At 36.6% G+C, this 25,145-nt stretch overlaps 1 protein-coding gene across 2 annotated transcripts in view; it reads left to right on the forward strand.

The window, feature by feature from the left end:
- Positions 1–25,145, forward strand: part of chst10 (carbohydrate sulfotransferase 10) — a 249,583-nt gene that overhangs the window by 53,735 nt on the left and 170,703 nt on the right. For both annotated transcript variants that reach the window (XM_028800613.2, XM_028800612.2), the window contains one exon: positions 2,401–2,537. In XM_028800613.2, the coding sequence (XP_028656446.1) occupies positions 2,438–2,537 (100 nt within the window). In that variant the 5' untranslated portion in view covers positions 2,401–2,437. The remainder of the gene's footprint in view (positions 1–2,400; positions 2,538–25,145) is intronic.

Consider the following 25,145-nt stretch of genomic DNA (forward strand, 5'->3'; position numbering starts at 1 on the left):
ACAGATATCTACAACATTACTGTTTAGTCATCCGATAATTGAATAAGACATTGATTTTTATATGCTCCCTGTCAAAGTGCATAGCAAAATCACATTTACTCATTTATGAATTAAAGGGCCATTCCTGTGTTTGAGCTAACGTTTTACTCTAATCACTCATCTTTGTGAAAAGGAGATCAATTCCTGTCTGCTTTACAATCTTAAAAAAACACCAAAGAAGTGGATTACTTGTCATTCTGAGGACTTTTCCTTTCAAGGGGAAGACATTATATGTTTTCATTTGCTGCATGTAATTTACATTCTGCTTCGGTAGAATGCTCTGTCCTTGGCGTAATGCTGAAATTTCCCTTTCTTGAAAACGCACTGTCTCTGCATTACAAACATTAATCACTCAATAACTGCATAAGTCTCTGAAGTTTGGAACCTGCACCTAAATACCCTTGTTTTGTGATAGTGATGTGAAGAGCCTGGTCCCTTGCATTAAATGATATAATTTAGAAGCTTTTCTACGCAAATGTTGACAGCATGGTCTATAGTTCATTGAAGGCCAAATCTCTTCCGCTCAGCTGCCTCCATTCCCTGTGGCTAGTCTTGAAATAACTCCTCGGTATGATTTTTGATCCTGATGTGGGGCAGCTTACGGAATGAAATGCCTGCCGTGTAGAGGAAAAGGAATTGGCTATAACTGAGAGAACTGCCTGAAAAGGAAAACTGTTCGAGCTGACATCTTCGAACCAACAGTTAAAGCTGACAGTCTTTTTAAGTTTGCTTTTCAAATAATATGAAGAATAATTACATCAAAATTGTCTCAGCAGTTTTCTATAAATAATACAACTACTGTAGCTTAAGAGACACCTCAAAGCTTTTAGCGATTCTGTTAAACCTAACACTTCTAAATTGTGTTATAAACAGAAAAACCCTATACAGTGTACCTTTTTAATTGATTTTTTTAATGTATATCTTTTATATAAAAAAATTTAATTTTCTGTCTGCCTGTTTGAACATCACATAAGTCTCTGTACCTATTTCTACAAAACTTTGCAGTTATTTTCTGGTATAGTCTAACTTAGAATATAGGCTAATAAAATGTTTGATTTTCTATGTATAAATGTCTCGAAAAAGGTAAAAAAAAAAAAAACAAAACAGAGACAACTTCACCAAAAGTTGGTATTTTCACTTGACTTACTTTTTAACCTCAATATCTCCAGAACACAACATGGTATCTACATAATTTATACTTTAAAAAAAAAAAAAACAGTTAGAAATGATCGTGTAACAAAACACCAGCAAGTTCAGTTGTGTGTTTGACTGCAATAATTACTGAGAATTTTTAAATATTTAAGTGTGTTGAAAAAGAAATGTGTTTTTACATTTGCCGCTTAACTCTTCATGGTTAATCGTATTAAAACACCATTCCCTCTTTTCTGAATGCACATTTTATGTTGAATAAAAATGTCCTATTCAATTTTTATCTAGGGCAAAAAATAAGCTAGCAAATAACCCAATTGTGATGAGATCAGTGGTTGAGATGGATTTAATAAAAATCTTTTGAGATGGCGGGAAAGAGAAGGAGTGAATACTTCATGGGGATACACTAGGAGTGCTTCTGGGGGAGCAGGAGGATATGTGTGCTGTTTGACTCATTTGTCTTGGCAATCAAGTTGTATGTTATGACTGTTGCTTTCTACACGGTCTATAACATTTCAGTTATTGAACTATTGAGATAATCCTTTTTATTTTTCTACAAATTGATTTTTTCCAGCAAAATTACTTATTTCCTTATATCTTATATTTAATTTCACAGTAAAATTTCTCAAGGCTTAGTAAGCTCAGAAGATCTGGTACTAAATAAGAGTAAAAAAAATATTTTTCTGCCACAATACTGTAGTCGTATCAGACTTATTTTACGCATGAACCTCACAAATTTTTCACTTTTCTGTGCGAAGCCTGATACAATGGCTAGTGTGGAATAAAGTTTAAATAGTGAAGTTGTCCTACAGATTTTTTTGTGCCTTGCCAAGAAATATAGGCTGATATTTATGTACATGTAGATCAGAGCACTTATGATTTTATAGAACTGGGTTCATTTTCGATTAGGGCATACAGACAAAATCACAATGATAGACCGCTGGTGAACAGTCTTACTGAAAAAATGCTAAACATTTCTTCTGCTTTACCATTGCATTTTCTGTGCATCAAATTGAACCACTTCATATGGAAAGAGTTCTGCCACCTTTCATATGTTCTGATGTTTCAGCTAGAATTGTTCAGTTATTTCACTTTTGGATCCTGAAAATTAGGAAGCCAAATAATTTTGCAGTAATTGGTGATGTGGGTGGGTCGGTGGATTTGGGGAAAGTCATAATGAGTCTTTTCTCATAAGCACTATCTCTCATTTAGGAAACGGCCCTGTGCCAGATGGCTGATATCTGACATCATGCGGCATCACTGGCTGCTTCTGGGTGCTTGTGGCTGGGTGTTACTGATCCTGATGTTTGCCAGCAAATTCATCAACTTCCCTTTCAGAAGACCAGATGGTAAGCTCTTTCTTACAGTCGGATGTAGAATCAAAGCATCCGTTTTAAATCATACATAAAAGTACTCAATCGTTTCCTTTCTGTTTTGTCTAAAAATAATTTGACTGGATTTCAGGACTTACTTGAAAGTGTTGTATCTTGATTTTTTTTTTTTAAAGAAATCTTTGGAAATTGTTCACCAAACGTTTTGATTCTTACTGCCCCTAACAGCAGTTATGAGTGCTACCCAAGGTGTAGATCAGGGGTAGTAAGAATTGGTCCCAAATGACCACAGTTGCTGTTTGTTTTCATTACAGCCAGTCTCTTAATTAGAGTCAATTTTTTGATGTTAGTGGATCATTTCATTTAATTAGATTGTCTGTCCCTGCCAAAGCAGAAATTCATACTAGTGTCGTGTTATGCGTGTTCACATATATTGCAAGAAGCACCTAGTGCAACAGCCATGTTGGTCTATCAGTATGAAATAACTTGGGGCCCCCCATTGACAGATTGTTGAAATTTTGCACACTTATTCGTCAACATATTTGTGGAGACAATTCAATCTTCATTGAGATATCTTAAACAAATCATGCTGTACAAAGTTTTGAAATTTTAAATTCTCCCATTAAAAATCGGGTGTGGTCTGCCCTAGACTTTCTCGTGTACATAGATGTGAGGATGGATTTTTGAGGAGTAAACCACAAGACAATGATTATATTTTTATGTTATGTACATTAAAGAACCATCAACAACAAATCAAATTAATAATATATTGAACAATTATTATTAAAATAATAAAGTTGAATAAATCAGACTCTGTAGCTGCATGAATAAAAGGTAAAGAACCACTTCCGGTTAATGGAAATAGCCCAAAAGTTGGTAGAAATCTACATTTTATACCTAATACTTGTATGCAAAATTTGGTTGACCTAAGTGAAAGCATACTCAAGTTATCATGTTTACATACACATACACTCAGACACACAGACATAATTCCAGATATGGCATTTTCGGACTCGGGGAGGTCTAAAACTTTGAGATTTATCAAAATCTCGAAATGGAATTTTTGGAGACTCCAATACTTTCCCTTTACTCCATATACAAGAAAGTCAGGGAGGTCTAAAACACTGAGATTCATCAAAATCCCAACATCGAATCTTTGAATAATTACAATACTTTCCCTATACATCGTATATGAGAAAGTAAAAAGCACTGGCAAATCTGCAAACTCATTCATTTTAAAATGGATAAACATTCTGTGCAAATTCAACTACAGTACGAATTAGTTTACTGTGTCAATTTTCCCATGAGAGTGGTTACACCAGTGTGGATGTTTTATAAGTTTTTTTCCACTTTTTTTTTTTTAAATTTTATTTATTAATTTTATTGTAATCATTCCATACAAATAGATTAATTTATAACAAAAAAGAATTGAAGACAAATCAAACCCCACCCTTGAGAAGGAGAGCTTATCCAAAGGAGAATTGCTTAGGGCTTTTTAATAAGGCAACAATAAACAAAAGAAAGGAAGAAATATATATAGGTAAATAAAAAATGGAGAAGGGAAATAAATGCGGTAATAGTTATTTCTCTAATTCTAAAATAATATTGATTAGATCCTGCCAGGTTTTGAAAAAATTCTGTACAGATCCTCTAACTGAGAATTTGATTTTTTCCAATTTCAAATAATATAAAACATCGGTTTCCCACTGACTTATCGGAGGAGAGGTAGGATTCTTTCAATTTAACAAAATAAGTCTGCGTGCCAAAAGTGTAGTGAATGCAATCACCGTTTGCTTGTCCTTCTCCACTTCAAGTCCGTCTGGAAGAACACCGAACACAGCTGTTAATGGGTAGGAGGAATTGTGACCCTAAGGCTGTCTGAAAGGCACTTAAAAATTTTGGTCCAGAAATGATGTTAGTTTGGTGCAGGCCCAAAACATGTGACCCAGTGAGGCAGGAGCTTGGTTACAGCATTCGCAGGTTGGATCTTGCCCTGTAAACATTTTGGACAGTTTTAAGCGAGACAGATGAGCTTGATTATACAGTGATCCCTCGCTATATCGCGCTTCGCCTTTCGCGGCTTCACTCCATCGCGGATTTTATATGTAAGCATATTTAAATATATATCGCGGATTTTTCGCTGCTTCGCGGGTTTCTGCGGACAATGGGTCTTTTAATTTCTGGTATATGCTTCCTTAGTTGGTTTGCCCAGTTGATTTCATACAAGGGACGCTATTGGCAGATGGCTGAGAAGCTACCCAACTTACTTTCTCTCTCTCTCGCGCTGACGTAGGGGGGTGTGAGCAGGGGGGCTGTTCGCACACCTAGACGATAGGGACGTTACTACCTTCTGTGTGCAGCTGCTTCCTGAAGGACATGCTGCACGGTGCTTCACATACTTAAAAGCTCAAAGGGCACGTATTGATTTTTGACTGTTTTTCTCTGGCTCTCTCTCTCTTCCTGCTCCTGACGGAGGGGGTGTGAGCTGCCGCCTTCAACAGCTTTGTACCGGCGGTGCTTCGCATACTTAAAAGCCAAACAGTCCTATTGATTTTTTTTTTGACTGCTTGCTTTGTTCTCTATCTCTCTCTCCTGACGCGCACTCCTTTGAAAAGGAAGATATGTTTGCATTCTTTTAATTGTGAGACAGAACTGTCATCTCTGTCTTGTCATGGAGCACAGTTTAAACTTTTGAAAAAGAGACAAATGTTTGTTTGCAGTGTTTGAATAACGTTCCTGTCTCTCTACAACCTCCTGTGTTTTGGCGCAAATCTGTGACCCAAGCATGACAATATAAAAATAACCATATAAACATATGGTTTCTACTTCGCGGATTTTCTTATTTCCAGGTATTAAAAACTGGATATGTTTGCGAGGGTTGAAAGAGGTGATTCTCTTGCAGAGGTGCCACGGATAAAAGATCTTACGTCTTAAAATGCTTTCTAAGTTGGTTCCATATTCTGAGTGAGTAAAGCACATTTGGGTTATTAGTATATTTGCAATAACTTGCATTTATTGGAGCGCAGAGCAGGGAGTATAAAGAAGTACTACAGGATTTTACTTCTATTGTGAACCAAGCCTGTGTATGTTCATTTTTTTGTGTCCAGGTTTTTATGGCTTGTATGTTTGTTGCCCAGTAATAAAACTGAAAATTAGGTAAAGCCATGCCACCTTCTGCCTGAGGTCTTTGTAGGGTCACTCTTCGGATACGTGGGTGTTTTGAGTTCCAAATGAATGAGGCTATTGTTGAATCTAATTGCTTAAAAAATGATTTATTGATTATATATTGGAATGTTTTGAAATAAAAAAAGAAGTTTAGGAAGGATATTCATCTTAACAACGTTAATTCTTCCGGCTAGAGTGAGATGAAGGGTTGACCATCTATGCAAGTGTTGCTTAATTTTTTCCATATAGACGGCAAAATTTTGTTGATAAAGAGCTTTATGTTTACTTGTGATATTTACCCCTAGGTATTTAAACTGATCTACTATGGTAAAAGGTAGGGTGTCCAATCTAATATTATATGCTTGTGAATTCACTGAAAAGAGTATACTTTTATTCAGATTAATTCTGAGACCAGATATCTTTTGAAATTCTGTGAGTGCTGTTAAAACTGCAGGCACAGTGTTTTCTGGGTCTGATATATATAAAACCATATCATCTGCATATAGAGAAATTTTCTGTTCCAGTCCTTCTCTGATAATCCCCGTTATCTGATATGAATTTCGACAGTGAACCACCAGTGGTTCAATGGCAATTGCAAACAGCAGTAGTGACTTGTCTGGTACCACGTTCAAGCTTAAAGTAGTCTGAACAAATGTTATTAATACAAACTGCTTTGTAAAGCTTCTGGATTGGTATACAGTAGTTTGATCCATGCACAAATATTCGGGCCAAACCCAAATTTCTCCAATGCAGTGAAAAGGTAGTTCCATTCAATCACATCAAATGCTTTTTCTGCCTCTAATGATAGTAATATCTCTAGGGTGTTTGATTTTGCTGGTGAATGTATTACATTAAACAGGCGTCGGCGATTGGAAGATAGGTGTCAGCCTTTAATAAATCCAGTTTGATCCTGTGATTTTATCGAGGGCAGCACTTTCTTCATCCTTCTAGCTAGAATTTTTGAGAGTATCTTAACATCATTATTCAGGAAAGCACATCCTGCAGGGCCTTTTCTAGTCTCGAATGATCCTCAGAAATCGGCGATCCATCGCGACCTGTATCACTTGCACCTTCGCTCCCATTTTCACTCTCGACTGGAGACGATACAGTGGAGCGGAGTCCTAGGAAATCTGCGCATTCCTCTGCCTGTTCCAGGTCAGTCTCCGAGAGGCCATACCTTGCACTCGGGCCGGATGTCTGTCCAGAATTTTGATGCAGCTTTAAGTTTCTTTTCCGGTTCTTTCTGACTTTTCTTCTTGTTACTCATGCTTGTATATTGTAGTGGAAGTTCCTTAGTTGGGTTAAATACAGGATACCTCTAAATAATATGAAATACTTGGGAAAATAAAGCCGCTGGTAGCGGAGCTCTGCTTCAGACGTCCATCTCCTATAACGGACGAGACCAACTCACTTTTACTCACCCGCAGCTACTCCAGTCCTAATTCAATGCCAAGGAAGAGACGTGTATGCGCATGCAGCTTATACAGTTAGTCACAGACCCTCCACCACTAACACAGATCAATCAAAGTGATTTTTACATCGCTTGATTTTGAACTCTTCTGTCTATGAAAGCTATTAAGCCGCCTCAAGCCTATTTCGGCTATTTCTTCAAACAAGCAACATTGTAAAGTCCTGTTAAAAAGCACTTATTTAATGTAGTCTACTAAGAAAAATGTGATAACTATTAGGTATTAAGTAACTTTCAAATCAGCTAACTTAAGTTGGGAAACGCCCCTGAATTTTATGCCATACGTAACTTTTCTTCTAGCCTGTGTTTCCCAGACCCCCCCAATTGAGGAACAACAAGTTAAGAGTGCGAGGATTTAATTTTGCCTATTACCTACTTCCCACTGTTGATTGACTACTGGGTAAGGAAGAAAGTTTAGAACACTGAATCTTGACAGAAAGTTAGGTTAAGTATAAAAATGACTTCTTTGCAGAAACTTTATCCTGCCACTCCAAAAAAATATTTTTGAGTTATTTCACAAAAGTACTTAATTATTTCACAATAATGTTGTGATATTTCACAAAGATCTTGCCTGCTGCTGACATTATTATGCATGATGTGTTTCAATTGTCTACTGACTATTGTTGACGGAGAGATTAAACATAAGTGTAGCCTGCAATCATGTGACAAAAACTGAACAAAAGTTATACTGTTGGTATAGATTTAGTTTTAATTACATTAAAGTTTAGTGCAGACATTTTAACATTGGCGGAATAATAGCACAGAGCTAGTATTCCTGCCTCACAGTGCCAGGTTCTGCATTGAGTTTGCATGTTTTTACATTTCTGGATTGATCTGTATTAGTGAGCATATTTAACAGTAGATGATTGCCTGTTTTAACACAGAATATTGGAAATGTGTCAGTAACATTACTTAGTTAAGAAAATATTTTTAGTCCTTCATGCTGTGTGAAGTAACTAATATTCATCCCTTTTTTTCATTTCCATCATAAACTCCCAGAGTTACTGGCAATTGTGCCACCAGATTACAGTGTTTAAAGATATGTATTTGCAAATAACTCGATTCAAACTAAACAGATACATTTTGTTTATAGGTTTATGTTACTGAATTGCACTCACCACACTCTTTTCGGAATGGCTGTGTGATTGTGCCATGCAATGGATGGCCATACTATCCACCTTGTTTACCTCTTGCCTTACACTCAGTACTACTGTGATGGTCAGTGGCTCCCTGTGACACTAAATTGGGTGGATTAAATTTACCCTTCATCACTTGCAGGATTAAATGTATATGAATCTAATGCCTGTTCAGTTCTTGTCAATTGATTGCATACTGTGGTAACCTCTCTTTCAATAGCTGTCACTACATGGCTGGAGCACACATGTACATGGTTATCGATTCAAGTAGACATTTTTGTGAAATAACACAACTTTGGCAAAATTAATCACTAATATATGTTTGTGTAGTGGGAATAGTTCTTTTTACTATAAAACATGAAAAACGTAGCATTATTTTGAGTTTCAGAGAGAGGAGCACAACGGTTAATCCTGTGCCCACAACCTCTGTATTAAGTTTGAATGTCTGCATTGGCTTTTCTCTGGATGTCCTAGTTTTCCACCCCACATCCCAACAAAGTAGCAGTAGTAAATTATGTTATTTGACAGAGTATGGCTTTAAAAATGAGTGTGTCCTTTGGTAAAGAGGTACTCCAGAGTTAATTTCTGATGCTGCTGTTGTAGGCTCCATCAGCCTCACAAACAATGTGGTATAGCTGGGAGTGTGGTCTAATAATAAAGGAATTAGACTACAAATCAGAAGGTGGTTGGTTCAGTGATTCACTGTGTGATGTGAGTGGGTCACTTAACCTACTTGTCTTCCAGCTATAAAAATATACATATGTAATCAGTTTTAATATACTGTAGCTCCATACTTGCAAAACAGATTTTGAATGTAATTAACTATAGAATATTGCTATATAAAATGAAGCTTGTTTGTTTGCTTATCCATTAAAAAATGAATTTCACAGAGTAGTGAAATTCACATTGTTAAGAGATTGCATATCGAGAACTGAGATGAACTGTCTAATTAAATGAGAAGCTTTTCCCTACATCAGGTAATAAACTCAAATGAAAAAAGTGATTTGAAAGAAAACATGCAGTCATTGCAGCATTTGAACAAATGTTGCAGAAGTGTCAATGAACAGGCTGTTCACTATATTGTGGTGTTTAAAATGGGTAGTATTTGGTGTAGAGATGAGCTGATAAAGACAGCCTTGAGAAGTTGTATATTACTAGCTAGAGTACAAATTCTAGGAGTAGCCCCCCTCCCCACTCCAAAGGTGCACTAGAGATCTTATGCACAGTTATTTTGATCACTGTGCCAACCACTGCATGTTCACTTGAGCAAGCAAACGGACAGTTTCATCTATTGCTTTCTGTTTAAGATGTTCTTGAGAATGCATTTAAGCCTTTTTTTTTCTAAGGGTTCAGGATAATGACCTTCCTACAGCTGCCTTTTCAGATGTGTGCAAAAATGGAAAATGTTATAAAAATTCATGCCAGGTATCTACATCTGCTATTTCCAGCAGGTTATGAATACTTGATTCCAGTAACATGAAAATGAGAAGTGAGCTGAATGCCAAATGCAGAACAACATTTTTTGGTATGGTACTTAATACTGTAGACTAGTATGGTTGGGAGAAGTTCTGATGTTGGTCTGCATGAATTTCTTTGCAATCTGTCATTTTAAAAAATCATTTTAGGTGTATTTGCATAAAATGTGAGGTATGTATGTTCTCCCCATGGTTAGTCTTTTTGGGTTTTTCTTTCCCTCTCACATCCCAAAGATGAGTGTGTTTAAGTTAACTGACCATTGCAAATTTGCACGTTTGGTGTTTGCATGAATGAACCATGCTGTGGACTTGCGTCTGATCCAGAAGTGTGTCCTACTTTGCACTCAAAGCTGGTGAAGCAATCTCTCGTTCCCCAACCCCCCCCCAATGACTTTGATTAAGAAGGTTTAAGAATGTTGTATTATGTTATGTTAAAATGTGTGTGTGTGTGCTCCCACTTAAAGTATCCATCCAATTATTTTCAGAAAGGTTTAATCCAGTTCAGGATTGTGGAAGCAGGAGCCTATCCTGAAAACTTCTGACCCAAGTCAACAATTTTCTTCCATTGTCTTGTAGAACAATGCGCACATACTTGAGGTCCAATTTACAGTCATAAGTTAAGCTAACATATCTAAAATGTGGGAGGAAAGAAGGAATATCTACACAAAAACTCAACACAGAATTGGTGAGAATGTGCAAACTCCACACAGGCAGTAACCAAACCAGATTGCAACTCAGTGTTCAAGAGCTGTAAGGCAGTTGCACTAATCACTATGCTGCCAAAAAAATATATAGTTTTAAAAGATGAACTTTATTTAGTTCCTAAATATTTTAAAATATACATACAACTTAACATCCATCCATCCATTTTCCAACCCGCTGAATCCGAACACAGGGTCACGGGGGTCTGCTGGAGCCAATCCCAGCCAACACAGGGCACAAGGCAGGAACCAATCCTGGGCAGGGTGCCAACTCACCGCAGTACAACTTAACAGTTTAGTTTATTTTTTCCATTCATTTAATTTATTTTTTCTTTCCTCAGAAGAGGATTACCATCTGCTCCATTAGCAAATCATTGGGATAAATTGTCTGTATTTAAGCTTCTAACGCAATGGAACTGCATATTCTTCACTACACAGCAGTGCTCCAGTCTAGCTTTTAATGTAAAAACTGATGTACAGTATAGGAGCCGTGACCCTGACAAGAGAATCTGTTTCAGGTGACGAGATGGGATGCAATCTAAGTAATTACTTGTTTCATTTTCAGTCAAATGTTGGCTGGTTTTTAAGTTTGCTTCTGGTCAAGTTTGACCACTTCTACCAGTATTCTACCAGTAAAAATAACTGTCACCTTGTGCAATCTCTGTGAAAACTTACACATAATCCTGTAATTAGTCACACATTGAGATTTACTTGCAGTGAGACCACCAGCAACTGATGAATAGCAAAATTTTAGGTAACTGCAATCCTTAAGTGTGATGTGTCTTCCATCGAAAGTTCTTTGCTAGTTGTTTCAAGATGTAAATCTGACACTGCCTTTCGGTAATACTATGATCCACTCTCGTCCCCAAAGTAAATGTGTTCCTAACAACTTTCATCCCCTCTCAGTGATTTAACTTAAAATGTAAAGCAAACAAGAGTGTTCTGACCCACTAGTTTTTATGACTAATTAGAAAATGGGATCTAATTAAAAATCTGTGCTTTTGTTATGGGCACGTCTTTTGTGAATGTGAATGAATTTTTAATTTGTATATATTATTATTATTATTTTTTTTTTCAATAAAATGCTGTTATTTGCATTTTTTTTGTTGTGACAATTATTTAAGAAAGAGGTTACCCCCCTGCCACAACCCCGGTTAGCGTCCAAAGCCACCCTCTAATAACAGTTTCCTAGGGGAAGCACTGGTTACTTTAGCTCTTGCAAAATGTGAGCAGTTCCTTCTGACTTCTACTATTAAAGTGGCAGGAACCCATCTGGAGCTGAAATCAATTCCCAGATTTTTAAATGGTGAATGTACTTTTGAAAGTATTCCTCTCTTTGAAAATTTGAATAGTCTCTGCTGTGGGATCTTTCTGGCCTTTTATTACGAAAGCTTACTGCCACCAAAGTAGACTTTTCTGTTTGAAACTCCCCTCAAAATGTGTATCTTTGTGGAGGAAAATTACGTACATTTTTAATTGTATATCTACCTAGACACGGTGTGTCAGTTTTATAAATTTGTTTTTTTTTTTTTCTTTTCTTCAATGTCAGCGTAGGTTAATTCCCTTGCTTACTCTGCTTTTGTTCCCACACCCCAAAATATGTGAAGTTAGCAAGTAACTCTCTACATGAACTTGTTGTTGGCATGTATCTTGAAACCCTGCTATCCTGAGTTGAATCCTCCCTTGCTGCTGATACAGCCATGATATGCTCCATCCCTCTGTGACCCTGAACTGAATAAGGAGATTCCATGAATTAAATAATCACCTTCTGATTTAAATTTGAAACTGAAGATCCTACAGGGAGATTTGACCATTCTGATTACATCATGCTGTTCTGGATAATTTATACAGGTTATAGGCTGCCTTTGTAAAATATTCAATCCTAAATACCAATTTAGAAATGTTCCTTGTCACTCATAGACAACTATTAAATTAATATTTTCAGAAGAACTATTATTTAGCCATCTTTGATAACAGCAAGGATCTTATAAGGCCAGTTAAGCTGGCTTCATTTAGCTAATCAGCTTCAAACTGTGTCAGACATGTCAGTATTTGTTCTTTGTTCAATTAATTTGGTATGTACACTAATTCACATTAGCTTACACGGGATTCATAAGTTCAATAATGTAAATGTTAAATATTCTTGTATTGAAGAAATAATTTATACTATATCTGTGCCAAGATGCCATCATTTCCCATTTCAGTTTTTTCCTTTGTCGACAGGGCTTCTCTGGTTTTCTTATCTAAAAAAAATGGCATCTGAACAGTTGGGACTTTGTTAAGACAGATGGAGCAGGTTAAGGTTATCTATAAATGCTGTAGCAGAGGCAACAGAAGATGAGGTATTGCAGGTGGACTGTTTGAGATAAATGTCATGAAATGTGCAGTTAATCTCCTCGGGGTCAGAGTAGTACATCTATTTGTCTTTTTGAGTAATGATATTGAAGCGAAGGATTTGGATGTTCTGAGGTATAATGCTAAAAAATGCTGTGATGCAACAAAGAAATTAACTTCTTATCAATGCTATGGTTAAGTAATGAAAATACAGATTTTGAAGAAAAGAAGTCTGAATTAGTGTAATCCGTCCCAGTTCAAGGTGTTCATAACAGATGATTTATTTTGTGAGGTGGAAGTACATAATAAACAAGAACAGCTGTGTTATGTGTTTGAGTTATTAAAATGTATGCTTCAATTTAAATGCACAAAGCCTAAGTATTCTCGATTGTAATAGAAATGTGCAGTGTTTCACCCTCTGATAAAGGTCCATAGTAAGCAATCAAAAATAACCACATAGTCATAACTTCTGACCTTGAAATAGTTTAAAACAACACCCTACATGCTTCTTTATGTAGTTTCTCATTTTGACCTTCTGGGAGTAGCTATCTGAGAGCTAGGACCACCAGTAAAAAATCAAAAATATTGTCATATTCATGATCAGAGGCCTCAAAATAATATAAAATGACATCCATGCCTATAGTACTGATACCCAGTTTTGTGAAAAGGAGTAACTTTGACTATTCGTATCCCATTAGGTAGTGAGCCCCTGGGGTTGGCTGATGTGGCCTGGACAACTATAAGTCCTTTTGATCATTTGTGCTGAAGACACTTATCGATTTACTCATAATCATAAGGGCATCATTTCCTGCACAAAATTCTGGCCTAAAAAGACCTAAAAATTAGGGTTTTTTCAAAGAGCTAAAAATAGAGTTAGAACTTGATGTCTTGCATAACTACACATCAAGACAAGTTGAACGGCATGTCAAGTAGTTTTTATGATCACAATACAATAATGCAGTATCTACAGGAGTTAATGTATGCTCATGGTGGTTTACAGGGACTACACTAATTTATAAACAAATGTGAAATACATTGATCTAAAGCAAAAGTATGGGAGCAACATACGGCAAAATGTTAGGCATGTTTGATTTTCCTGAACCAGTTTGGTTGTGATCTTTGGTGAATTTTCAAAATTATATAGCTAAGAAGGTGATCATTGTGAAGTTTGCATAGAAGTATGTGCCAAATGGGAGAGTCCCAAAAAATAAACTTCCCATGGAACTGTTGGTAGCAATGCACTGGGCCATAACATGCAGTAATAACCTCCTAATATTGTGACCAGGTAGTATCAATAAGGTTTCTGAATTTAAGTGCCAAACTCATCTCATCTATTTTTTTTCTGCAGGGTTTATCTTAATAAAGTAGAAAAATCATTGCAAAAAAGACTTTTGTTTATTGAATTATGGTAACATACATTTAAATATCTGAGTGAAAAAAATTAATGTGCGAATATGATATGCCAGTTTATTTGGTATACCAGATGAAATTCTTCCTCAGGCAATGGAAGTTAGTGGAAATCTTTTGTGCACAATTATAAGTACAATACAAAATATGCAAATCTATGCATGCAAAAAGGAAACAGGGAAATTTGATTTTCTGTTTGTATATTACTGTTTTAAAGGGAATGTGTTTGTGTATGGACTTGTATGAACTTTGCGTAGTAAGTGAACCCACCCCCTTAATAATAAGGCTCAGAGTTCTGTGATTTGGTGTGTTGATGCAAACATAAAGGTAGGACTGGAAGAAGCCATATGTTGTGCCGTGTTTCTTGGCAGCGGCAGCAGGGGCAGAATTTTTAATTATACCATGGTATTAATTTTTGGTTACAGCCTTTTCCTAATTTATATTTCCTCTGGATGTTAAGGACATGCTTTCAATCTATAACCCATTTATTCCACTGATTCATGTAGCACTTTTATAATACTTGAATTTTTATTTTTTAACACTGATTCTAAACATTTATTTTTTTTAGACTGAATACCAAATGTCCGTGACTAAATTTAGTGGATGCTTTTGGTAAAATATATCCTGCAGTCCATGGTAATCTATATTATTCTTTTATAAATGCTACACTGAAAACCCCCCATGAAGGTAGAAGATTTTCTTCCATTTATTGTTACATGGTTGCCAATCCCTTAACTTCCTTGCCACAAATAAAATTCAAGTGCCAGAAATATGTCTTTTAGTAGCTACAAAAAAATTTTGGATCCACTAGCAAATCCTTCTTCACTTTGATCTTTCTAAAATTTTTAAATTATGCCACTTGTGATGGACGGCCGACACACCCAGGACGCTAGATGGCATCTTCCCTGCCGCTTAGAGGTGCCCTGGATTCCCGCAGGGCATCATGGGAGATGGAGTTTGGCTTCACAACCCTGCTGGGTACCGTGGGTGCCACTGTGTGACGCTGCAGGAAGACGCTGGGATTTTCATTTCCAGTATAGCCCGGAAGTACTCCTAAGTCACGGGGACGGAAGAACAGAAGTACGTCCGGGCTGAAGAAAAATGTAATTCTCCATCTGACCCGGAAGTGCTGACAAGTCATGTGAACAGAAGAGGAGAAGCACTTCTGGGTCAAGGACTATATTAAGGACTGGTGGAGACCCAGCAAGCGAGCAAAGTTGGGTGGGAGTGTGACAGAGCTGCTGGGAGGAGAGGAGGAAATTTATTGTGATTATTCATTGTGTGTTTATTGTGGCTGTGGTGCTTTAGAAGCACTACTTTAAAGAAGAAAATTAAAATACTTCTTAGTGCTTTTAAACCTGTGTTCGGAGCGTCTATCTGTTGGAGAAAAGGTGGGCAATAGTTCCACCTAGCGTCCGTTAACTTACACAGTAAAGGTCCTTTGCACATTTGCAGATGTGGTCTGTTATTGCTACTGTCTCCTGGCACAACTTGATATCTCTGCAGTACATAGACTGTCCTAGCTCCCTTAAGATGAACAGCTTATGGATATTGTTTAATTGTGTTTTGTTCTAGATTTAAGTTTAAGGTGTCAGAAAATATTTTTCCTGCTGTATTTTATTTTTTGAAAAGGTATCTGCGCCAAAATCACAATGTTAGTATTGATCCAACACTAATTGCCATTAAGACTTGTGTTTGAAATATTCCTGATAAACAATTGATTTGAATTTTTTTTCTCATTCTTATGGCAGTGCTTTACATGCAGTTTAGCTATATTTAACCATTTATAGATTATACATTGTTGTGGGTGCACTTTTTTTCCTGCATCACAGGGTTGGTGCATGGGAGGCGTTGAAAGCAGCAGCATGTATTTAAAATGGCATTTGGAAGCATGTTGGTGATGGTCCATCCTAAAGTGTGATTTTTGGCAGAGGCCTATGCTAGGCACATGCCACTGAACATGTGACCGCCATTCCAGTGAGATGGCCATTATGGAGCGGCATGCTAAAATTTGCCGGCATACAAACAGGTAGAGAAGAGCCCACTGGAAAGCACAGTGTAATGTAGTTCATGGAAGGAGGCCTCACATGTGCACACGCAGGGACAGCTTTATACTGACATAGTAACTTTCCTTTGCATTAGTGGGCCATATTGCAGCCTGAGTGCTACGTTCACGTGGATTGTGGAAGCCCTTGAAGCATCCTTTGGAACTGTGCAGACAAAACCATGCAGCGATTTAAACCATCTGCATGTAAGCTTGGGCTCTTTTGGGTGATCTGATCTGTAGATCATTTGCATTGCAGTGAGGATTGTGAGAAGCTGCATTGGAGAGAACCTCCAATTTACAGAGTGGAGGTAATTGCTGGGTGAGGGAAGGTGGTTGAGCTTAAGAATTTTGGTATTTGTTTGCTTTTTGCTATATGTATTTGATTTTTCTTTTTGTGCTTTTCTTGGAACAAACTTCCTGAACTTGAACCTTTGAATTTTTTTTTAATTATTTTCCAGTAGAACTGCAGATGGGCAGAATCATGTAAATATTTATAAATAGTCCATTTATTTTCTGCCTCTGTGGTTTTTGCATTGACCTCTTTTGCTGTGTGTTATTGCTAAACAGTACATTGTGACTTGCATGACACCTAATTTTGATTATTACAAAATTAAAGCACAACACAATAAAGGACAATTTGTTTGTACCTTTTTCAAGTATCTGTGTACATGACTTGCTCACTGCTGGTTTTCATTTGGTTTAGGAACTACTAGATCCCCAAAATCCAGAAGCAGGCAGCATCACGGCAGTCACTAACAGGATACATAATGCAGGGGCTTTGGTAATTCATTGCTTGTTTCTGTAGTTTAACCTTAACTTAGAGTAAGTACAGTCTCAAAATAGAAGTAACAGTTTAATTGGGTTTTAGAACATTATATCAAAGCAGAATTACGAACCCAAATTATGAATAAATGCAACCCCACTTCTGGTGAATAATGTATAAAGATGTGGCAGTCTGTGCACCAGTACAGGTTATAGTACACCGTATTTTGCAAAGTAAAAGTACAATGCAAAATGACACTGTATTGTAATGCTTACCTAAATGTCTGTTACCATTCAATTAAACCATAATCATTTTATAATTACTCCTTTAATAAAACCATACATTTTTACAAAGTTCTAAATGCTGAAATATACTACACAAGCTACAACTTCCAAAATTGACTAAAGTGTTGAAAAATATTACTAGATCTTGATTCTAAGCATTATTAAGCTCTGGCTTGAAGAATGTACTGTTATGTTATTTTTGAAAAGTATTTGCTAGTTTAGTATAATTCTTACAAATATGAATGTCTCTTCTATCTTTATAATTGTAATGTATGTTAACATAAGGAATAACATTTTTATCAAAAACCAATGATAATGTTAGTTATATTTGTGAGTAATAACCCATCAGCTATATTATGATTTTTTTATGAAGAATTAGACATTGATAATTCCAGGAGTAATAACTGAATTGCCACAGGTTAACAGTGAATGCATGTGTACATTGTTATGGAATTTTCTTTATAACCATTTATTATGTAGAAGAACAAACCACAAAGAAATTAAAGTATGATTAAATAAGTAATAGATTATTCATACCTAAAAAGTGGATATAAAAAGAATATCCCCGAACCAGATTGTAGACATTTTCTGTCCACTAGCTTTTCTTTTCTGTCTTCTTTGTATATCTGGCCAGAATTTCATAAAACCAGTTTTAGTATATCACCATCATTAAAAATGAAATGGTAATGGGAAGATCTGCATCATTTCTAACGTATACAACATGTAAATACATGTTTGAAAGTAAAGAGATCTTGCAAATTGAATAGGAAGTGGAAGGAGATCAACAAAGATAGAAATTGAGTAGACTGAAATTTGTGCAATTACTTGAATGAAAGTGATATTATTTCAAAACCCTTGAAGATCTAAGAATAAATAAGTTATTTAGTAATGGATCATTTGTATGACCTCACCTCTTAAAGTGAACGGAATAAGTGAATACTGTTCCAATTAAAGAGGGGGCTTGGAAATAGTAATATCATATTTGTGTTTTTATTTTTGTCATCGTGGGGATCTACAGTATAAATGTATGAAAATATTTCAGATTATTATAGATTATTTTAACTGGCAGGCAGTTGCATAATGCAGCTTGTTCCTACTTTATACTAGATCCCAAAGTATCCTCGGTCATCATTGAATGTTTCAATCCTTTTAAGCACAGGACACTCTTGAGTTGGTGGGTCCATAGTGCCGATCAGATACTGCACACTGGTTGATATCCTCTAGGCTTGCTCCTCTCAACCTCTGCCACAGCTAATTTGAAGACTTTTTCCTGCTTCTTCACACAGTTGTGCTGTTACATTTCTCTTGCTGTTCCTATTTACTCCCAGGCTACAGAGTAAGCACCTCACTAACTTTACTGCAGAGCCCTTTCGGCCACCTTCAGCTGCAAACATTCATATATGCCAATGTTTTTGACATCGTTCCTCTGTAAGGCCCAAGCAATTTGTTTTGTTCTGTTCATTGGTTTCCACAAGTCTGGTTTCCCAGAGCACTGTAAATTTTATCATTATAATCTTCCTGGCCCAGGGTGACAACAACATTTTGTCAGGTCAAGATGGTAGACACTATTTCCATTCAAACTAGTATGAAATGGGAGGGCAGAGAATGAAATGTGCACTCTTAATGTAACAGGTGTTGTGTGTTAAAGGATCTGCTGCAATGTAATGTGTTGGCCAGATGCATTAAACTTTTCGAGAGCTGTTTCCCATGGTTAGGTTTAATTACTAAAGCCCCTCAAGGCTGCTGCTCTAGACTCATCCATGACTGTACAACAAAATACATGAACAATGACAATGTTGCATTTGCTGATGACAGCAATGAGGAAACTACATGCAGAAATGAAATGGCAGATCTGAAAAAAATGACAATTGTTTTACCCTATGAGTCCTCTGGAAAAAAATCATTTTAAATGGCAACAGACCATAGAGCACTTCCTTCTGCATTGATGGAGCATAAATATAAACTTTTTACTGTCTCAGATGTTTTATGTTATTAGCAATCTAAAGCAGAACTTGAACCCACAGTCCAATAGTCACACTGAAAAAGGTTTAAGAGCACCTTCATTGTGTTAGGTGCCTGAGAAAATAAGGGTGAGTAAGCAGATACATCTTCCTTATCATTGCAGTACTATAGAAAGTGCCCCAGCTGGTGACTCATACCCCACCTCATCATATTGTAAACTTACAAACATGAGACAGGGAGGCCATCAACACGGTTGTGACATACAGTATGTTCAAAATCAACAGAAATCTAAATGGCCTTTCATTATAGAAATGAGCACCATATGCTGTTGTGACAAAGCCTTTTCTTTTACAATTTCAATTAACATGGACACAAACTGTTTTCACTTTTGAGGTTTGGCAGATAGTAAGTACTGCAACACGGAGCATTGGGACAGCATTCTGAGAAATAGTTTATACATTTCTTGAAAAACTTAAAAGCATCCTTACTTTTATATTTCTTTTTAAGTGAATTTATTTTAGTAGCTGTGGAAAAATGTTTCTCTCCTTTTATTTTTGTCACCATGTTTTAAAAGCTAGTTCTGTCAAAATAGATGAATCTGTTGTTTTCTAACTTGCTAGTTAATAAGCTGTTGTTTAAGGAAAGTAACTGATGTTAATAATAAGCAACAAGAAAGACTATGTGGTGAGGTGCAGTAGAAGGGAGAATTAAGCACCACAAAAACCGTTGTTGGTGAGTGATAGGGATATGTAGTGCTACCTTTAACTTGCCATAGCTCTGAGATGTTTCCATAGACAGTTTCACCACCAGAATGGCCCTGAGCAGAAGGTCCATCCATGAGTCTTTCAGGTTGTACACACACCACCGTGAGGGTGTGCTACAGACTGTATGTTTATAGGGTTCACCCGAAAGAGCAATAGTCAGTGCACCAGTGTAGTAAAGAGTGCATACTTCCTCCCAGTGGCCACGTCAATGTTCCCCTAAGATGCTAGAGAGCAGGTTGCCTTACAGATTCCAGTCATGTCCAGCCCTCCATTAAAGAGTGTGTAAGGCCTAGAAAAACAGAGAACAGGCCACAAACCCATTGACCACAAGTTGGCAGCAAGTGGTTACTCATTTTGATCAAAAAATTGTGCTACCTTCTTGGAAAATACAGCTGGCCCTTTAAGATCAAGAGTCGTAGCTTTAGTTGGGGCACTAAATGGAGTTTTGGCCAGGCATTCACCAAAAGTGATTCTACAGCTTGAGAAAATATTACCAAGATATTGGGTTTAAGTTTGCTTTACACCCGAATGCTTTGTAGTCCGAAGGAGATTTTAAGAAGAAGGCTGATCTGGGAAGAAGAGATTGACAGTGTAAAGAGTGTTCTATGGAGATGGTCTAGAGGGTAGGTCATCAAAAGGGATGGATATGGACAGGTGTAATTTTTTTTTTGTTGTTTTTTTTTTTTTGCCTCATTGTTTTGCTATTCTGTGTTCTTCCTTTAGTGCCTATTTCAATTGTGTTAATTTTGTTAAAAAAAGCTATTTATATTTAATGTTTGGCTTCTATGGTGTGATTCTGGGAGTGGATGGCTACCACAAAGGATTCATGCTGACATCATACTTAGGTACTGAAATCTGCATTGCTGAAATGGACAAAATGATAATAGTTGATGAGTGTTACATGTTACAAGATGTTTTTTTCCTGAAGGTCTGCCTCTGCTGCTTGTCACTTCAGGAAGGCTGAGGAGATTAGTTGGGATTTGAATCAGAGGGCATCAGTGTTTTGGGGAGGCATATCCATACGTTAGTTGAAAATTATTTAAATTGGGGAATGGGCAGGGAAGGAGTTTAGAAAAAATCAGGTTTAGAACTTCACATGAAGGGGCGATCAGTAGTTTAAAAACCATATACAGAAGGTTACTCGGGCATTTCTAGCCCAAATTTTGTAAAGTCAATGTAAATTGAATAATGATTCGGAAACTGATTGCTTTAATGGCAGAATTTTTTTTTTTTTGATTTTATTAAAATCACACAATATTACATACAAAAATCAACTCCCACCTCTGTAAAAAAGAGAGCTAAGCCAGCAGAGTAAAACCTAAAGCTAGTAAAAATAAGTAAGTAGATGAATTAATAAGGGAATAAAGATAAATGGGGTAAAAAAAGGAAAAAAGGGGAGAGAATCTGCTTCCTCAGTGCTTTAAAAGCTTATTCTGAAATGTTATTGATTAGATCCTGCCAGGTTTTGAAAAAGTTCTGCACAGATGAGAATTTGATTTTTTCCAGTTTCAAATAGTATATAACATCAGTTACCCACTGACTTAGAATAGGAGAATTAGGATTCTTCTAGTTGAGCAAGATGAGTCTACGTGCAATAGTGTAGTAAAGGCAATTAGTTTGTTTGTCCTTCTCCACTTTAAGCCCATCTGGGAGTACACCAAACACAGCTGTTAGTGGATTAGGAGGAATTGGGACACCAAGGCTGTCTGAAAGGCATTTAAAGATTTTGGTCCAGAATGATGTTAATTTGGTGCAGGTCCAGAACACGTGGCCCAGTGAGGCAGGAACTTGATTGCGACGTTCGCAGGTTGGATCTTGCCATGGAAACATTTTGGACAATTTTAAGCGAGACAGATGTACTTGATATATTATTTTGAGTTGAATAATTGTATGCTTTGCACATATGGAGTTCGAGTGGATTCTCTGCATTGCTACTTTCCACTCCTTTTCTGAAATATTAAGTGAGAGATCCTTTTCCCACTGTCTTCTTGGATCTTTGAAAGGGAGGGACTGTAAAATGGTTTTATATATTACAGAAATGCTGTCTGAGTCCTCAAGACTGATCAATATTTTTTCCGGCATAGAGGTAGGTGGAAGGTGAGGAAAATTGGGCAGGTTCTGTTTAACAAAGTTTCTGATTTGAAGGTAGTAAAAGAAATGTCTTGCTGGGAAGTTAAATTTGGAATGTAATTGTTCATAGGATGCAAAGACGTCGTCTATGTACAGATCTCTAAGTGATTTAATCCCAAATGTTTTCCAGACATATGTTTGAGAGGGTGGAAAAAGGTGGTTCTCATGTAGAGGTGCCACAGATAAAAGCTTCTTTATCTTAAAATGCTTTCTACATTGGTTCCATATTCTGAGTGAGTGAAGCACAATTGGATTGTTAGTATATTGGCGATAACTTGCATTTAATGGGGTACAAAGCAAAGAATATAAAGATGTATTGCAGGATTTTATTTCTATTGCCGACCAAGCCTGTGTATGTTCATCTATTTGTGTATTTGTATATTTGCGGCCCAGTAATAAAATTGAAAGTTAGGTAGAGCCATGCCACCTTCTGCCTTAGGTCTTTGTAGAGTTGTTCTTTGGATACATGAGGTTATGGTTCAATCTAATTTCTTAAAATGTGATTTATTGATGTATATTGGAATGTTTTGAAATAAAAAGAGAAGCTTAGGAAGGATATTCATCTTATCAATGTTAATTCTTCCAGCTAAAGTGAGATGAAGGGTTGTCCATCCTATGCAAGTCTTGCTTTAATTTTTTCCATACAGACAGTGAAAAGTTGTTGATAGAGAACTTTGTCTACTTGTAATATTTACCCCACGGTATTTAATGGCAGAATTATTAAACAATTGTTTGAGATGGAGTCGCATGCATCAGATTTTAAGATATCTTAGCAATAACAGAAATCTACCAAAATAATAAAGATGAGGATTAGTATAACATGACTTAAGTGTGTTACACAATTTTAAGAAAGATAGGCAAAAGTAAAAAGGTGTGTGTGGACTGCCATTAATGTGAAACAGAATATGAATGCTTGTCTTCTCCAATTTGATGATCTTGAGTAGTATGTGTGGATTCGACTAGAAAGCATTAGGAGTAGAGGCCTGAAATTAGAAGTGTGTTATAGATCCGCCTTGCGTAGACAATAGGTTCATTTTGCATCTTTATAATAATAAAAGAAAAAAGTTTTTAAAGAGGGATATTTTAGTCATGGGGGAGTATTAGGGTACAAGAGCTGGAGGTTTTAGACATAAACTGTAACTTTTTTTTCTTCCAAATACTACAAGAGTTCAAAATGCCTTGGATCTAGGTTTAGAATTTAGTTTTAATCACTATAGAATTCAAGGGGAACAGGTGATTGAACCATTAGGGTCGGGTAACCATAATATAACACACTTTACAGTATTTAGCAGAGCACATATGCAAAGTTAAAACTTTTAAGTAACTTTAGTATGCTAATTTTTAAGCAAATGATCAGAATCTAAAAGGAGTAAACTGGGATAAGCTTTTAATTGTATAGTAGCAGTGGAGCAAGTATGAAAATGTTTTGCATATATCGTATGAAAGCTAATCTTGAAATTTAGAAAATAAACCTCAAAAGTAGATAAAGTACATGTCTGTATTATTAAAAAAAATATCTTGGAAAGCTTGGAAGGAGACGATACGTGATCTCCTCGGAAGACAATTTGACGTCCTGCGAGACAAGGCAGTGAGACAAAAGGACAGCTGCTATACAGGCTTTTAAATGATTGATCGCAGTGGTCACTGAAAGTCGGAAAACGACAGGAGACAAACGCCAATTTAAAGTAAAAAGCAATTTCTTTATTCTTGGCGAGAAGAGAGGCTGCAGCACCTGCCAGCTCAATTAGCTACAGACCACCACTGACCAGTCAGATCAGACAGCCTGCAGCCCCCTGTTAGCAGGAGGCTTCCCTCTTTTTATACCTAGCTTGTTTATTAAACAAATAGAGGAAATATGGCAGTTCATACAAGCGAAGCGAGCAGGGGGCAAAGCCCCCCTAGTAAAGTATATAAAGATAAATGTGTGCTTTTGTGTCTGTCTTTCCAAACTTTTTCCTCCTGTGTAATTTTATTTAGTAATTGCATCTGTGCTTTATTCCACCCAGGGTAGCCTTGGGTACCCTTGCTAGTAAGGAGAGTAAAAAGAAACTGCAAAGGAAAAAGGCATCTACATAAGACATACAAGACTAATAATTTAAGTGTAAACTGTAGGTCTTGAGTGAGCAAAAGTTAAAAAGGATATTAGGAAAGCTAAGGCACAGTTAGAGAGATATTACCAAAAAAGCAAATGATAACCCAAAGTGATTCATTCTTGATGTTGGTATTAAATGAAAGTTCAAGGAGACAGCGAAGTGTATTTTGAACTCTAAGTGCAAATTAATAAATAGACTCCGAAATACCAAATGCAGTAAACTTGCATTTTTCTGAAGTTTCTGAAGTACCAGATAACCTTTATTCTGAAGTGCTTAAGAAGGTTAATGAGTACATAGTCAAATAATTGACAGACATTTTCAAAAATCTCTTTGTACACAATGTATAGAGTTTATACTTTAATTTGTATAACACACTGGCGAGGCCTCACCTGGAGTACTGTATGCAGGTTTGGTATCCAGGGTACAAAAAGACAGCTGTGCTACAGATAGTCCAGAGAATAGTGACTAGGCTGATTCCAGGACTTCAGAGTGTGAGTTAAGAGGAAAGACTGAAGGAGCTGAACAATTTAAGAAAGTGGAGACTAAGAGGTGACTTGTTACCTTTTTTTTTTATTATGAAAGAAATTAGTGTAGTGGACCCCAGCTTTTACTTTAAAGTGAGCTCAACAAAAATGTGGGTTTACAGATGCAAACTTGTTAAATATAAATATTGTGCACGATAGAAAATTTTTCATCATATAGAGGACCATAGAGACAAGGAATGAATGACCAAGTAGTGTAGTGAAAAGTAATGTATTTTGGGAACCCTCAAAACTCAACTTGATGTGGAGAAATTTAAGTAAATATGATTGGTGATCTTTGTTGGGATGAATTATCAGTTTGTAGCAGTAGAGGTCTTTGTCCATCTCTTGAACCCTCAGGTACCACTCCAGACAC

The sequence above is a fragment of the Erpetoichthys calabaricus genome, chromosome 4 (assembly GCF_900747795.2).
Source record: "Erpetoichthys calabaricus chromosome 4, fErpCal1.3, whole genome shotgun sequence".
Lineage (NCBI taxonomy): Eukaryota > Metazoa > Chordata > Cladistia > Polypteriformes > Polypteridae > Erpetoichthys > Erpetoichthys calabaricus.